This window comes from Solanum dulcamara, chromosome 7 (assembly GCF_947179165.1).
Source record: "Solanum dulcamara chromosome 7, daSolDulc1.2, whole genome shotgun sequence".
Lineage (NCBI taxonomy): Eukaryota > Viridiplantae > Streptophyta > Magnoliopsida > Solanales > Solanaceae > Solanum > Solanum dulcamara.
The window spans coordinates 29,030,001-29,046,506 of record NC_077243.1 but is presented as its reverse complement, the minus strand read 5'-3'; the positions used below and the strand labels follow the sequence as shown (position 1 = coordinate 29,046,506).

At 34.9% G+C, this 16,506-nt stretch overlaps 2 protein-coding genes across 3 annotated transcripts; one reads left to right on the top strand and one right to left on the bottom strand.

Moving 5' to 3' along the window:
• The first annotated feature begins 436 nt into the window (after positions 1-436).
• Positions 437-1,874, top strand: LOC129896788 (actin cytoskeleton-regulatory complex protein pan1). The gene is made up of 2 exons (XM_055972756.1): positions 437-1,031; positions 1,199-1,874. The coding sequence occupies exons 1-2, from the start codon at positions 587-589 to the stop codon at positions 1,711-1,713; spliced, it is 960 nt and encodes a 319-aa protein (XP_055828731.1). The 5' UTR covers positions 437-586; the 3' UTR covers positions 1,714-1,874.
• A 4-nt stretch (positions 1,875-1,878) lies between these two features.
• Positions 1,879-14,907, bottom strand: LOC129896787 (uncharacterized). Of its 2 annotated transcripts, none has more exons than XM_055972754.1 (6): positions 14,585-14,907; positions 4,521-5,016; positions 3,537-3,876; positions 2,990-3,088; positions 2,727-2,847; positions 1,879-2,330 (listed from the first exon to the last, which is right to left on the bottom strand). In XM_055972754.1, the coding sequence occupies exons 1-6, from the start codon at positions 14,766-14,768 to the stop codon at positions 2,116-2,118; spliced, it is 1,455 nt and encodes a 484-aa protein (XP_055828729.1). In that variant the 5' UTR covers positions 14,769-14,907; the 3' UTR covers positions 1,879-2,115. The 2 variants fall into 2 exon arrangements, with proteins under 2 accessions (XP_055828729.1, XP_055828730.1); XM_055972755.1 differs by having other exon boundaries at positions 4,521-5,007; positions 14,585-14,903.
• Between the last annotated feature and the right edge of the window lie 1,599 nt (positions 14,908-16,506).

The window sequence follows — 16,506 nt, the reverse complement described above, 5'->3', positions numbered from 1 at the left end:
GACACATCGGGACCTTACTTGAGATGTCTAAAATGAACAAATCTTAGTTGAGGTGTCTAAGTGAAAGTTGATGCCAACTTTAGGAGGCCACCGATGGATTCCGCCACAATAAAATGTATAACTAATGCAAGCATTAACTATACAAGTCATGGAAAAATATAACAAATAAGATACTATTAATACATCTAATTAATACATACATTAATTTTACTAACACACTCTACCAAATGACCCTTAAGGAGTAAAAAATTATATAGAGAGCAATATTATCATTGCAGTAGAGGCGTAACACTGGTGGATAAGTTACTTTCTGGTGGACCGCTAAGTTCATTTTTCAACAATGTCATGTTGCAAACTTTTGACTTTTGTTCTGATTCCTGTCCCCCTCTGATTGACTTGTGAGTCATAATATGGGGAAAAATATAGAAGTAATTTCCTTTGCATAAAAGTAAGGTAGTAGTCTTAATATCTGATGCAAAACAGCTTTACACTTTTCCCTCATCACTTTTATCAAGAAAAGAACCTTTGAGGGGGCACAAATTTTATCACCATTTGTATTTATCAAGCTGAAAACTTTTTCCCTGAAATGGGTAAAATATGGATTGAAATCTGCCTGATTTCCGCCAGGGGACTCCGACGAACATCAGCTTTGTGGAAGCTTCAATGGTATGCTGTTGGATGGATTGATCCAAACAACAAGTACTGTTCCAAGATTGATTCTTCAGGTAATGCAAATCCTGTTTGGAAAACCAAATTCTCAATGTTGGTTGACACTTCTCTCCAGGATTTGGCCCTCCATGTTGAAATTTACAGCAGAGAGCCCATTTTTCTTAGAGAAAAACTTATGGGAACAGCTACTGTGCTTTTGAAAGAATTTCTGGACAAGTACAATAACAAATCTGAGGTTTCAAAGCCAATTGAAGAAGTTGGAAGCTTTCAGTTGCGGAGAAAGAACTCGAATAAACCTCAGGGATTTATTGATGTCTCTATCAGAGTTTCAGAGGAAAGGGAAGAACCCAGTTCACAACCAGGTATAAACTTGTGTTGCTTTATTTAGTTAATTCATCTTCTATGAAAAGATTTTAAAGAAAAGACACAAGTTTATATTAATTTAGATATTACTCTGGACCAAGAACCAAACTCTTGCGAAGATTGACTGAGAATTTTCCATTTTTGACGACATCTTGTTTAAAACTAGGTGAAAAGGAGGGATTTAAGCTTGCGGATAACAGCAGTGGCTTCAACTTGGCTAATGGATATAAACCTGTATCAGCATATCCACAACCACAATCTTTAACCCCTTGTCAAATGCTGGAGAACCAACCACAGCCAAATCGCCAATATGCACATTCAGTGCCATATCCTACAAATTATTCACATCCACCTGTAGCGGGACCGAGCTACACACCAGCAGCAGGACCAAGCTATCAGCTGCCTCATACTCCACCCCCACCTCCACCTCCACCTGCTAATGTTGGTTATATTCCAACTTTCCTACCAAGAACAGATAACATGCCGCCTAGTTACTTAAACATGCCACAAACTGGATCTTCAGCAGCACGAAATGCAAGACCTGGTTTTGGAATGGGAGTAGGTGCAGGAGCATTAGCAGCCGGTGCTATGATATTTGGAGATGATTTCATGTCTGGTTTTGATCTACATCGTGGTTTACAAGACCCCTCTCTCACCATATCCCTTGATCCACTTGTCTGAAGATGGAATGCCGTCTATTGAATTACGATGAGTGCAATGCGGCTATCACAAAAATCTGCATAGATGTTTCAGTTTGTATCTGCAAATCTCGGACTTCTTGTGAAACAGCAGAAATTTCAGCTGCTCCGTAATAAACTGAAGTAAAATTTTACAGCTCTCAAGATACAGGGTTTATTATATATACATTAAAGAACTTTGTCTTAGTTTCAAAGGGTGATAAAAGAAATCAATGTTTACTTAAACAACTATAAGCATTGATAGGTGTTTATAGGATTGAGTACAATTGACAAAGAGCTTAATGCTTTCCTATATATGAACTTTAGTAGGCAGTTCCAGTGTCAAACTTAATGGTCACCAATAGATGTCAATCCTGGCCAAGTTGAACTAGAAGAAGTATCAATCTCAAGTTGCTGGTTGCAGATGAGACTCTTTTTGCACCCCAAAAGCTCTTTCAAGGAATCTCTTAACAATGGATACAAATTCGTCAACCTTTTCTTCATGGGGCAAGTGGCCACAATTCTTGATTATTTCAAGACAAGATCCAGGAATGGCCCGTGAAAGTCTTTCAGAGTTCCATGGCGGAACAAGCCGATCGCTCTCACCAGTGATAATCAACACTGAACCACAATTTGCAAATAGAAGAGAAAAACCAGCATTAGAAAGTTTGTGTATTCACTGTGTAACTGGAGTCTATTGTTTATCATGCAACTTTACAATAATATGTTTCTTAGAACATAGCGTAATAACAAATCCAAGAATGTAAAAAGAACATGACAGAACTAAAGCTCATATGACACACACATTAATGTATAGGGGAATAGCCTATAAAAGAGTGGTGCAATCAAAGGGTATTTGGTAGTCAAGACTCGAGAGATGTTGGTTGTATTGCAAAAACAATTTTCAGTACTTCCTATTCACTTGAAATCCTGCTTACTTTTCTATTAATTATTTCAAAATCTAATGTTTCCTTTTGGTTATCACTTCAATTTGATGCATATAGATGATTTTCTAACCAGGACATGAGATTTCACTTAGTCTCTTCGACAGTGGTGGCTTTGATTCAGATGCAGAATCTGTAAGCATAGCCACGGTATACTCCACCAGAGCCCTATCCCAATCTTTTACTCTCAGAGGCTGCAGATATTAAAGAGTCAAGATTAAAACAATGCACAATGAAACCAGGTTGCATACCTGAAAAATCAAATACAAGCCCAAAAGAAAGAAAAAAAAAAGAGCCCATCATCTCGTTGGAAACAACTAGCTGTCAAGGAATCACCTTTGTATAGCCTTGCAAGACATGATCATCAACTTGTTTAGGATCATACCAAGCATTCCTAACAGCAGCTAAGCCGAATTTATCAATTATCATTCTTACCTGAAAGAAAATGGTAGTCATTTTTGTACCCATATTAATCAAGTTTTATATAGTGGTGATCAAGTATTTTTCTCATTTTGCATATGTTGCAAATGACTAATAAGAACTGATAAGACTTCTTCCATCTATTTCTGATAACATAAATATTTCAAATTTATCCTCAAATGAAATGTCAAAAAGATCAAAGAATTAATAGAGCTGCTAAGCCAAAAGTAGCTGACATGTTCCATGGACTTGCACTACACATATAACTCACGCACCTTCTTGTTTGACTTCTTCGAGAAAATGGCTGGGGGGATTTGTCACTCCAAAAAACAATTTTCAAAAATTGGAAACTAATTAAGTATAGACCTAATTTTTCAATTTCACAAGGTGCACGATGTAAATTTTCAGAATGGAAAACTTAGGTTCAATAAATAGATTAGAAAATCCAAAATAGAGTACCTACCAGCATAATACCAATGGCAGAACGCAAGAATGCAGATAAAGCTTTCTTATATAAAGAGTTTATCATGTCTCCCATCCCTTTCACCAAACGCGTTATTGCTTGTCCAAGATATTGGGATACCTTTGACAAAATGCTTAAAACCATGGTTAACCAATTTCCTTTAGAGTTCACTTCCAAGTCCTCGCCTTCAGTCTGGTTACTTTTTCCACTTGGATTGTCCTTCACCATCGGACCTAAATTCAGGGGTGCTAGAATTGCAGGGGCAATAAGTATCAGGGCAGCAACTCGCTCAGGTGCTTCAAAATATGCTTCAACTGCTACCATGGAGCCAGCTGAGTGTCTGGTATCTCATTAGTTCCCAATAAAAGTCTCATCTTTGATAAATCAAATTGGAAGAGCAAAGGGAGGGAGGGAAATACTACAAGCAAAGGACAAGTTGAAGCACATTATCCTCTCATTGGGAATTACATAACGACTTCGTCTTGACCAAACAAAGACACTTTCTACTGTTTGCAGTAAATTATTAGAAATCTAATCAGTCAATTCAGAAAGAGTAACAAAGCTGATAGATTATTTTAAATATAGAAGAAAGAGAGAGGGAGCGAGGGAGAGAGAGAGGTAATGTATATAATGACTGATTATAACAACGATTAAATGCTTATCACCTATAAGTTCATCCTAGAGTAGGCCAGTCATTCATTTGGAAACACACATCTATTTTCGTCAAACTTTATTTTCACCATTCCCGTTACTTCACATTTCTTTTATTTTTGGGGTAGCAGAAGGATCATTGTCTTGGCACAGTGAAACTAATATACAATTATAAGAATGCTATTTTACTGCAATAATTTCAAGCTAAATAAAGCCACATCCTTTTTTTGGATAAGTCAAAATATATAAATCCGTAACTGTTCATAATGGAAATATTCAAATTCAGATTTTGTCATCCAAGAAAAATCAAAGCAGACTTTGAATAGAACTTACCCCACTAGAATTGCCTTCTCAGCTGCTAAGAAGTCAAAGAAGTATAGAGTGGCCAACACAGAGAATATCATGGAGTATGGATTAGAAGGTCTTGTGTCTTCACTTCCCTGAGATGAATGGTTGACATGATTCAACCTTGCCGTCAACCCAAAGGCTGGTCTGTCAAAGGCCAGAACTTTTCTCCCAGTGATTTGTGCCAACGGCTTCATAGCTCGATCCCATGAAAAAATAGAGGCACCAAAGCCATGTAATAAAATCATAGGAAAATTCACTCTTTTATTAGCATAAGGAGGTTGAGAACTAGTTCCTTCTTCTGCCAAGTTTGTAGCAACTGATTCTGCATCATATATCTTATGGTGTATTTGTACTCCTTTAAACTCACAAAAACAACTATCAGGGTCTGCTAGAATAGCTGGGTCTTGTAATTCTTCCTGATCTATCCCTGCTATCCGCCTTTTCCGCTTTGGCCTTGTCCCAGGTGATATTTCTGGATTTGCTTAGAAAAATAAATGAAATAGAAGATGAAAAGAAAAGAATCATCCCAATCTTTATCAAGTTTTCTCAGCTGCTTCAAAATGCAAAAAGTATCAGATTGAGCTCAAATATGTTCCCTTTGGCGTTGGCACTTATTCAACTTTGCTTAACCTCTAATAACTGACTGGACATTTAACTGGTGTTAGCACTTATTCAAATTTGCTTAGCCTCAAATAACTGACTGGACTTTTAACTATTACTTGTTCTTTATTTGGTTGGATTCTCAAGAGGACTAAATTGGTATACAAACATCCAATTGCTGAAAGTTATTTGCGCTACTGAGCATTTATTTCATATATATTCTGTCAGCCCCAAAAGGATTGTCCCTAATACTATTCCAGAACTACCATAGTTTTTCTTTGACTACAATGTTCAAATCAAACAAAATTACAAATTATACTTTTATGTAGTTTCAAATACCTAAATCTTCTTCTTTCTTTTATTGAGAAGGTAAGAATAATATATTTTATAATGATCAGCACTAAGAATGTTCAATGGTAATTGTACAGAAGAAAATAGTAGTAATAATACATCCAACAGAAGTATACCCCTGACTAGGGCCGTAGAGATTCTAACAACTCAAGAATCGATTCAGCCTCCTCTAAATGTTCCATTCTGCACCAACAACAAAACAAAGCCATACAATTTTATTTCCACTTCGAGTGTTGTTTGCTGAGTCCTCGAAGTATCTTCTATTTCTTTCAATCCAAACCAACAAACCGTCCACTAGATGCAGTAGGTACCCTATTCCACTGATTCTTCTTCTTTCTTGACAGTGCTTTTCTGTTCCAACACTTCAACAGTTCACTGATATCGCAAATTGCATTAAAAAGAATAATCAATGCTGAACAGTGACAGGACACTGCAAAAATAAATGGCTGACAAACTCAACTTGTTTTCACCAAAAGAAACATTTGCTGCACAGTCTTACTCCTCTCTTTTGAAAGTTCTCATACATGCTACATGCCTATTTTCTCACCATCCATGTAAAGCAAGAAATCTTGTATGGTGCTTTCGAGTTTTATATTTGTTTCCATGAACAAGGTTCAAGATGCATGCCATCCTTGTAAGAGATCTCTAACATGACTTAACAGTAAAATATCCTTTGCTATTTAGCTTCGATTTCAAACTATCTTTTGAATCAGAGACTTATTAAAAGGAATCCAGTTGCCCAAGAAATTCAGCAGCTCTATCTACTTCCCAATAATTGAAATTCCTTATATAATTTATGTTCCGGCCAATATTGATGTAATACTAGTGGCCAAAGTAAATCTGGAAATAAGCCTTCAAGGGCCCATGCCCAAACCAAGTGTCCCCAGAAGAGGTGTTCCTTCCATTTCCCACTGTTGTTGTCTTGCTCAAGAAACCAGGCCGTAAAGATCTGATACCTTTCCATAAGGATACTCCATGACTACTTCTGACTTCGTTAATGCACAATAGTCCCTCAATTCCATACTTATTATTGCTTACCCCAACCCTCAAAGCTTCCACCTCTGTGTTAATCTCCATAGTCATTTCATTAGCAAGCCTTCTATTTTGTTAACCTCCCCATTCCTCCATCCTTCTTGTTTATAACCAGTGTGTTCCATTTTACCAGATTAAAAAAATTTCTACTTATTGTAAATCCACTTCTCAATCTGAACTGTCATGGAGAAATAAAGACATAACATAAGTTGGGAAAGAATCTAAAACACTATTGATCAGCACCATTCTGCCACCAAAAAACAAATATTGCTTCTTCCAACTTGCTAGCCTATTCTCACATTTTCCCAAGATCACTTGCGATATGTTACCAGCTCTATCTCTTGCTCCCAGTGATAATCGCAAGCAAATGGTACGCAGCCTACTTACCTGGTAACCTAAAGCTCAAGCTAAACTCGTAGCAGTTGGAACCATATTAACTGGAAATAAGTGGTTCTTTCTCCAGTTTATTGGTAACCCAGAAACTCCCAGAAAAATCACCAAAAATCAACCTCAAGTTATTGATTTGTTCTTCCTCAGCATCTCACATAACAAGAGTGTTGGCAGCACACAGCAAGTATGGGACTTCCAAGATATTCTGGCTGAGAACCTTGAATCCCCTTACGCAACCATTTATGCAAGCAGTCTTGAGCATTTTGGAAAATATTCCATGACTTAAGATGAATAGGAAATGAAAGATAGGATCTCCTCACCATAAATCCTTTTGAGCTGCAAGAAAAACCCACGGCCATGCTGTTAACAAGGATTGAAAACCAAACAGATAGTACACATAATGATATCCAGTTAACCCACAGTCTCCCAAATCCCATATCTTTGAGAATGTTAACTAAAAATGCCCCCCCCCCCCCCCCCCCCAATATGATTATATGCCTTCTCAATAACAACCTTACATAAAACATCAGGAATATCACCTTTCAATCTGGTATCAAGACATTCATTTGCAATAAATGATGCATCCATCATTTGTCTTCTTCTAATAAAAGTCATTATGAATTATCCACTAACTTGTGAATCACCCTTTTGAGTCTCTGTCAGAAGCTTCGAAATGATCTTATAGAAACTACTTATCAGGCTTATGGGTCTACAATCTGTCAATTCCACAACATCTTTCTTTTAGGAACTAAAGAAATAAAGGTGGTATTGAAGCATTTCTCAAACTTTTCCTGGCGGTGGAAGAGATCCAGACCCTTCATGATATCCTCTTTGATAATCAACCAGCAGTTTTGACAGAATTCCATAGAGGACCCACCCAGACCTGGAATTTTATCACTTGCACATTGCTTGATAATTTCTAGCATTTCTTCTTCTTCAAAAGGTCTTTGGAGCCATACTTCTTCCCTTGAGATTACTTGAGGGTGCCCATATTATACCCGACTTCCAATTCTCTCCTTCTGAAAACTAGTTCTGGTAGAAATGGAAAATGTCTTTTTTCATCTCCTAGTGATCTTGATATTCCCATCAACCCGTAATTTCCTAACGTGATTGTATCTTGTGAGCATTTTCCATTGTAGGAAAGAATTTGGTATTTCTATTCCCTTGTTTCAACCGTCATAACCGTGATCTTTGTCTCCAAGCCAGTCCTTCATATTTCACAATATCCTTCAAATTACCAAAATCAGTTTTGTTCAGTTTCTCCTTTAATAACTGTAGCATTTTTGATAAAATCAAATCCGATCTGCCTATAACCTGAAAGTTTGACTACCAATTATTCACTTTGTCGAAAATCATTCTACCTCCATCCACCAATTCTCAAATTAATTTGAAGTAAGATCCTATTTCCTGTTTCTCCCCACTCACCACATAACAGTTGTAATGGAACATGATCAGAAATTATTCTTTGCATAATCTCCTGTTTATCCATTCTAAATTCTTCAGCCCACCCAGAAAAGAATAAGAATCTATCAATTCTTGAACACTGCCTTGATTAATACCTTTGAACCATGTGTATTTACCCCCTGTAAGTAGCGGATCAATCAGTTCCAATTCCTTTATGCAGTCAGAAAAATCTTTCATTAAGCATGTGATTTTTGAGCTATTTTTCCTTTCAGACATAAATTTGGTGGTGTTGAAATTGCACATAGCACCCACGGCAGCTCACATAATCCCCTAACAGCAGCAAGTTCCCACCACAACTCCTTCCTTTCAGTCTTAGTGTGTGGTGCATAAACACTAGTTAGATGACAATAAAAATTTTGTGAGGTAGCTTGAAATTTGACGGTGATGCTAAATACTTCAGCAGCTACTACTATCCCCTGCCGATATTTGTTATTCCACATCATAAGAATACCCCCCCCCCCCTTACACTCATTATCTTCTAAGCACCCAAATTCTACCCATCTATTATCCAAAATCTACCACACCAATGATCCAACCTCTCTTTATTGTAAGTAATAAATATTAGGTTTCCATTTATTTTACTAACATTTTAGCTTTTCTTCATTTTGCCTTACTGTTCAATCCTCCTATATTCCATATAGAAGTTAAGAGTGTTTCTTTCCCCTACTTCTTGTCCCCACCTTCCCAAAGTTCACATCAAATTTTAGCTTGTTTAACTCATCCTTCTTCCTTGGTTTGCTGCTGCCCTGAATGCCCTAAAGAATTCTAGGAGCCTTCCCTTATCAATCTTCATGAATATTATTTTTTGAAATTTCAAAGATTTCTTTTCTCCCCTCCTAATTGTGGTTCCCAATTCCAGATAACCTACATTACGGTTTTCAATTGTCTTTTTATTTATTTTCGTTTGTATATTCATTTCAAACAATTTTTATCTACCATCTTTAGGTTTTCAGTAAAATCAATAGGTACATACAAACTATTACTGAACAAACTCCATCAGAGAGGATTACTCGAGGTATACAAATGCATGCCCAAAAATCTGATTATCCACAATCTTTTTCTTTGGGTCTAACTCAAGAATTCAAAGATATTGCAGGATTTGTTGCTACATCTAGAGTTAGTGAAGAAATTAGATCCAATGAAGAGTATAGATCTAATCACCGTAATGACCCAATTAAGATGCAACAAGTTCAGGAAGATTATAATGCAAAAAATAGGAACAAAAATGATAAGAAACAAAAGTCCAATGGTTCAAAAGGGTTGCTCAGTTCAAAAAAGAAATTGCATCTAGAAGCAATAAATCAAAAACAACAGATGATAATGATGTTGAATCTGGGTCCATGGACCAAGACGATGTTGAAGAAATTGAGGTATTTGTAAAATTTTAATTTTCCCATTTTATGTCTTTTATACTTTGTATCTATTAGTTTCACATTATGTTGTTTACGACTTTTTATGGATTTTGTTGTATCAATGTTTATTGCAACTTTTTTAGGCCTTATTTGTATATCTTCAACAATTACTTGTTTCTATTTTATGAACCAGTTGTATACATACACATTAGATGTCTAGTATTTATCATTTGTATATCTTTTACGATTTTATCTATGAATGTTTTTGCATACATTTGATTTGTATATTTATGCATTTTTAACCCACATGTGAAATTTGTAGTTCATATATTATCAACAAGTATACATTCTAGTTCTTATTTGTATAATTTCAGGATTTGTATATAATTACTTGTTTGTATATTTGCATCAGTTGTATATATAAAATATATGTCTAGCATTACTCATTTGTATATCTTCTACAACCATATTTGTTAATGATATTTATATACGTTTGGTTTGTATATTTATTAAGTCATTTTTTGACATGTTTTTTAGGGAGTTAAATTTATTGTCAAACAAGCTCACAAGAAAGTCCATATGCAGTGTTATACCAATATTAATACAATGGATCACTTAGCCAAGTATCTGTCCTAACATCAGTTGAAGCATTTTTGGGAAACAACTTGTTTTGCTCAATTAACTAACATGCATCGTTGTCATGTTCAAACACAGCTTTTCAGGTGCTTTATGTTGTGGGAGTAGGAGGGTAGTTCTACGGATGCAATTCTAATACACATAAATGGCAATACAACACGTTTCACTCGTAGGGAGTTCTCACTTATATCTGATGCAAATATAGAAACAAGTAATTATACACAAATGCTGAAATTATACAAAAAAGAGCTGGAACATATATTTGCTGATAATATACAAATAAGAACTACAAATTTCACATGTGGTTTAAGAAATGCATAAATATACAAATCAAATTTATACAAAAACATTCACAAATAGAATCTTAAAAGATATACAGATGATAAATGCTAGACATCTAATGTATATATACAACTGATGCATAAAATACAAACATGTAATTGTATATAATTGCTGAAAATATACAAATAAGGCGTCGCAATAAACATTGATACAACAAAATCCATAAAATCATATACAACATAATGTGAAATTTAATGATACAAAAACAAATCACAAAAATATAAAAAGTATAAAAGACATAAAATGGGGAAATTAAAATTGTACAAACACCTCAATTTCTTCAACATCATCTTAGTCCATGGACCTAGATTCACATCATTATCATCCGTTGTTTTTGATTCATTGCTAATAGATGCAATTTCTTTTACTTTTTTTCTAACTCAACAACTCTTTTGCACTTTCAGACCTTTGTTCCTCATCTTTTTTTGTTTCTATTTTCTACATTAAAATCTTTCAGAACTTATTGCATCTTAATTGGGTCATACGGTGCTTGGATCTATAGCTCTTCATTGGATTTAATTTCTTTACTAACTCTAGATTTAGTAACATATCTTGCAATATCTTTGAATTCTTGAGTTAGACCCAAGGAAAAAGATGGTCGATCATCAGATTTTTGGACATGCATTTGTAAACCTTGAGTAATTCTCTTTGATGAAGTTTGTTTAGCCATGATTTGTATGTACCTATTGATTTAACTGAAAACTAAAGATGGTAGATGAAAATTGTTTGAATGAATGAACAAAAATACGATATATACAAACAAAAATTAGAAAAAAAAACAATTGGAAAACGCCAATGTAGGTTACCTGAAATTGGGGAAGCACGATTAGGAGGGAGAAAAGAAATATTTGAAATTTCAAAAATTAATATGGTTGAGTTCGTAGGCGTATTAACGCACTATGATTTCTGGTACTCTGCTGTATGTTATTTATGGTATTTATGTTATTATCCAATAATAATATCTACTGTTTTTTGTGCTTTGATTATACTATTGTTTGGATCGTTTTCATTATCTACTTATTTACTCTAATATTCTTGTCTAACCTTGTTCTATACTTTTATTGAGCCGAGGGTCTTTCGGAAACAGCCGTCCTACATTGGTAGGAGTCAGGTCTGCGTACACTCTACCCTCCCCAGACCCCACGATGTGGGATTTCACTGGGTGGTTGTTGTTGTTGTTGTTGTTGTAATATGGTTGAGTGAATTTAGGGAAAAAAATCAGAGTGTGTGAGATGAGAGAGAATTGATAATTTGTTTAAAAAGGAATCGTGTGAGAGGGAGAGACAGTTATCCGTTTAATACAATTTTATTGCACGGGGCCCGCTTATTAATAGCCGTCATGAAACATTAGTGGTGAATGGTAATTAGTTTAAACTATAGCTATGTTAAGTAATTCACTAGTAGATGTTTGCTTTACTCAATTTTCCAACTTAAATACAGGTCCCAAAATTGTTTAGCCCATGAAATTGTTACTATTAAAAATGGCTATTCCGGCACTTCGCCATCAACATTGTCAGTATTGGGCATGAAATTCATCTGGGTTGGGAAACATATCTTTGGTTCCTTAAAAAAAAATAGGTGTTTATTTGTTGCATGCCCAACAAGTGATTTCTCATTAACCACACTTGGTATTCAAATTTTGAATTTCCTGCCACCTATCCTGAGTCAGGTATGCTTTCAACTCCTAACCAAAGAATTTCTATGCTTCATTGACTGTTCTATGGATCTGGTGTACAAAATTTGTAACATTGAGACCCATGTGCTTGGTCCCATTGGAGTCAATAACAGTGTTGTCAAAGGCACACTTTAAGCGCGCTTAAGCTCTGAAGCGAGGCTCAAAACGTGTTGAGCGCTTCGCCTCACTTTATGTGTGCTTCAGCGTGGTCATCAAGGTTCAAAGCAAACTTTTCCTTGCCAGTGAGCCTCTTTTGAAGAAGTGACACTAAACAATTGATATTTCACTTTTTCATACTTTTTTTTCAATTTCTTGGTCATGTATTTGTCATTCATGTTTATAATTAATGGTCTTGGACTAAACATATATATTTGTATGTTTTTCTCCCTTTGCGCCTTTTTTCATTAAAGCCTACACTTTATTTGTCCTCTACGCTTAAAGTCCCAATGGACCTTAGAGCTTTTTTGAGCTTTTTTGTAAGGAATAACCAGTTACGCCAAAAGATGCGGTTAATACAGCCAGAACCACACCTGTAACCCAAGTCAATTCGCGAGGTTTTTTAAATCCGCCGGTGAGTCTCCCCTCATCCGGCTCTCTGCAGGGGAATCTCCACTCACTGCTTCCCCTAATATCCTCCCTTTACCACTGGTCAATAACTAATGGGTAAAAGTCTTGTCCCCCATTTATAATGTTCTTCTCCGGCACTATCTTTCAGGAGTCAACACCATAACTTTCAAAATCTACTGGAGTTCTCATATGTTGTTCTCTCCCTATTTTTGCAACTTGTTCTCGGCTATTTTTCACAATGGGTTGTTTTTCTATCCAAATGGGTGTGGTTTATAATTCCTTCAGCTTCAATGACGATGGATTTGGGGATCTTTTTGGAGGTCCTTTCACTTAATCCTCAGCCATCTAAGGTGATTTTTGAGACTAGTTTCCTCGGAGTCAAGCCACCTACCAATTAGGTTACCAGCTTCTTCCAAAATGTTTTGGGACCATAAATGCATTGGAAAACTGAGGAGATGAACCCATATCCACACTGGACCGAATCTTTGTTGGCATATCCTAGTAGTGAGGTGCCACCATTTGAGCTTCAATGTGTCGCTTTTCCATATCCATTCCCCCACCATCATGTGTTCAGCTTCACTTCTCAAGGGAACTCAAACAAGAATTCAAGACCTGACATTTTGAAAACTTGCACCCTGGCTGAGACCTCCATTTGTTATATACCCATTTCCTAACATCATTGCAAGTGAGTTCTACTTGGATGTCACCCTCAAATCTTCCGACTAGATGTCTGCCCAATAGGGCACGTTCACTGATGTACGACCTCCTTGGATTTTGATCCTGTCCTCCGTGTTTCTGTTCTTTGCATGTAGGTTTTCCTTGGGAGAATAATCACGCTCCTTCATTGCCCAGCATTGCCACTATGTTGATGAATCTCCCCAAGAGAAAAATAGGCGTAGGATTGTTCTGTTAACTGCCATTTTCTGTTACAAAATATCTTTGACTGTAGATGCCAAGTGTAATACATTACATATCCATAAAAGAATTTTTCTATTGATGGTCATTCTCCTCACTAGATGCTTCCTTCTTTCAACCCAGTCGCATCAAACATCATTGTCTGAAATATTATGTACCATATATCATATGACTTGTTTCCAATGATGAAATTATTTATTCTATCCACGAGAGAGGACATGTTTTTAATCACGCACCTTGCGAGTCATAAGCTGTAAGTTGTGGTTGATGGAAAGAAACTTACCGGAATCAAGTCAGACCTTCTCTCTCTTCTCACTTAATTTTCTCACTCTCTTTTCAAATACCTAAATCTTATTTCAGAAATATTAAGAAATTGATGTGCAAATTTTGCACGGAAAGCCATTCTCTTTGACACCAATAAAATTTTAGCTTCTTTGGATAAAGCATCATCGAGATATATTTGTTGGTGTAAAGGGGTAAATTACAGCTAAATCACCCTGGATATCTCACACGTAGATGGACACACAGACACAGCTAAACTTATGGAAGAAAACCAACAGTCAATAAAAGTTTATTCAAGAATCAAATATGACGCATGTACTAAATGCACAGTACAAACATAAATTGAATTGTTTCATCTTAGTATAGGGTTGAGGGACTTCACTAACTTGAAAGCTACATAAACTACAAATAGTTTATTCAGAATTGATACTATAGCTATTTACCTGGATGTTCAGTAGGTGGGAAAGAAGTAGAAGAAGAAGAGGCAGAGGGTACAATCGGTAGAGATTTCAAGATGAGCTTTTCCCAAATAGAATGAAGGTTTAATTGCTTCCTCCTCCTGGTTTCTAATTGCAATTGAGGAGACGAGAGACAAGCAGGCAGCAGATGAAGTACACAAGTATTCATGTCTTAATTTACTTTTCCTCTTCCGATAGACACTCCGACAAATCACAATGTCCACTAGAATTCCTGCTGCCCACTGCGCTGCACAAATATACAATAACATCAAACCCAGTAATCCCACCACGTACGGTAGAGCATACGCACATCTAAACCCATCTTGGATTGGAAGGTACGACTGTTGTTTTCGAAATACTTTCGAAATACCTCCCATTATGACAAAGTCATGGTAAAATAGTACGAAAAGAGAAAGAGGCATTAATTATTATAAATAAATAAGATAATCACCGTATAATGGTTTTATACCTATAAACAGCAATATAATGCATAAATCAATTGGTAATAAATAATGAGCAAAACTATAACTATTATGGTGTAAGGATAAGTCACCTAGCCTTTTATCCTAATCTGAGTCCTTCACAAATATGGGATCGTATAAATGCCCTTCACTTCTATTCTCATATCATATACTAGTATAGCTACACGCCGATAATATTAAAATATTATTTTTAATTTTTTTTATTATAATGCTTTATTTAGATATGTTAAATACTTTCTCTTTTTCCATGTCCCACCTCATCTCCACTTCCTATTCCCCGTAATAAATCTATATGAATAAAAATAACGAATCATATTTTAAATTGTTAATATATAATTATCAAGTGATCTTTTTATTAATATAAATCAAATCTAATTATTTTATTTACTCTTGAATTTCTAAAAATTTTGAATTTTTATTTTATTATTCACATCTTTTCAATTTAAAATTTATGTACAATAATATGTGTATTATCTAATTACGTCATTATATTTTTCAAGTACTATCTCTTCCCCTCCCCCCTCCCTTCTTTACGTATATTTTAATTACTTTTTGCTAGTTTGATATTGAATGTTTTTTTTGTGTGTGTTACACGTAATAAGTAGTTGAGTTTTCTTATTTTTTTTTTATTTCAATATATAAAATGTTGATTTTAAATTTAAGTTACTTAAATTTTTATATTTTAATGCCCATGGAATTCATTATTTTGGAGATAACTACTCTATTTTTCTGATAAATTGAGGAACTAACGTTTTTTTTCTTTATAATTTTAGGAGAATTCTAACCAACTTAGTATCTATTACAAATATATAACTCAAATATAAATTGAAATTCGTAGTAAGTTTCTAAATGATTTGTATATCTGATAAGATTATCAAAATTCAAAGAATCTGAATTTAAATACAGACTTATTATATAGTTTCAAATTATGTACTATTAAATTTATTTTTTAAAACACTTCACTCATATTAATTCAGGTTTAAAAAAACTACTTACATATGCAGCGTGTAGGTAGAATAGGCTATAAAAAATTCAGTGTTAATCAATAAAATAGATAGAAAATCAATTATGTAAATGTTATGAAAAAAAATACCTTAAATAGGTCAATAGGAAATAAATAAGAAAACTTTTCACATGAACAAATGTTATTGAATTACCCGTTACTCAATCTTCTTGTCTTCATTCAAAATCTCCTGCAACATCTGATTAAATAAATAGATCATCACACACATACAAAAGTATATATGAATAATTACTTTAATAAAATAATAATATAAAAATAATAACGAAAGTTAGCATTTAAAAAGCTAAAATGTTTGATTAAAATTTTCGATAAAAGGTTATCAAAAAACAGACAAACAAAATAAGAACAAAACAAATTACTTACTTCAATTCAAGCCTGTTTATAATAGCAAAAACATTAGC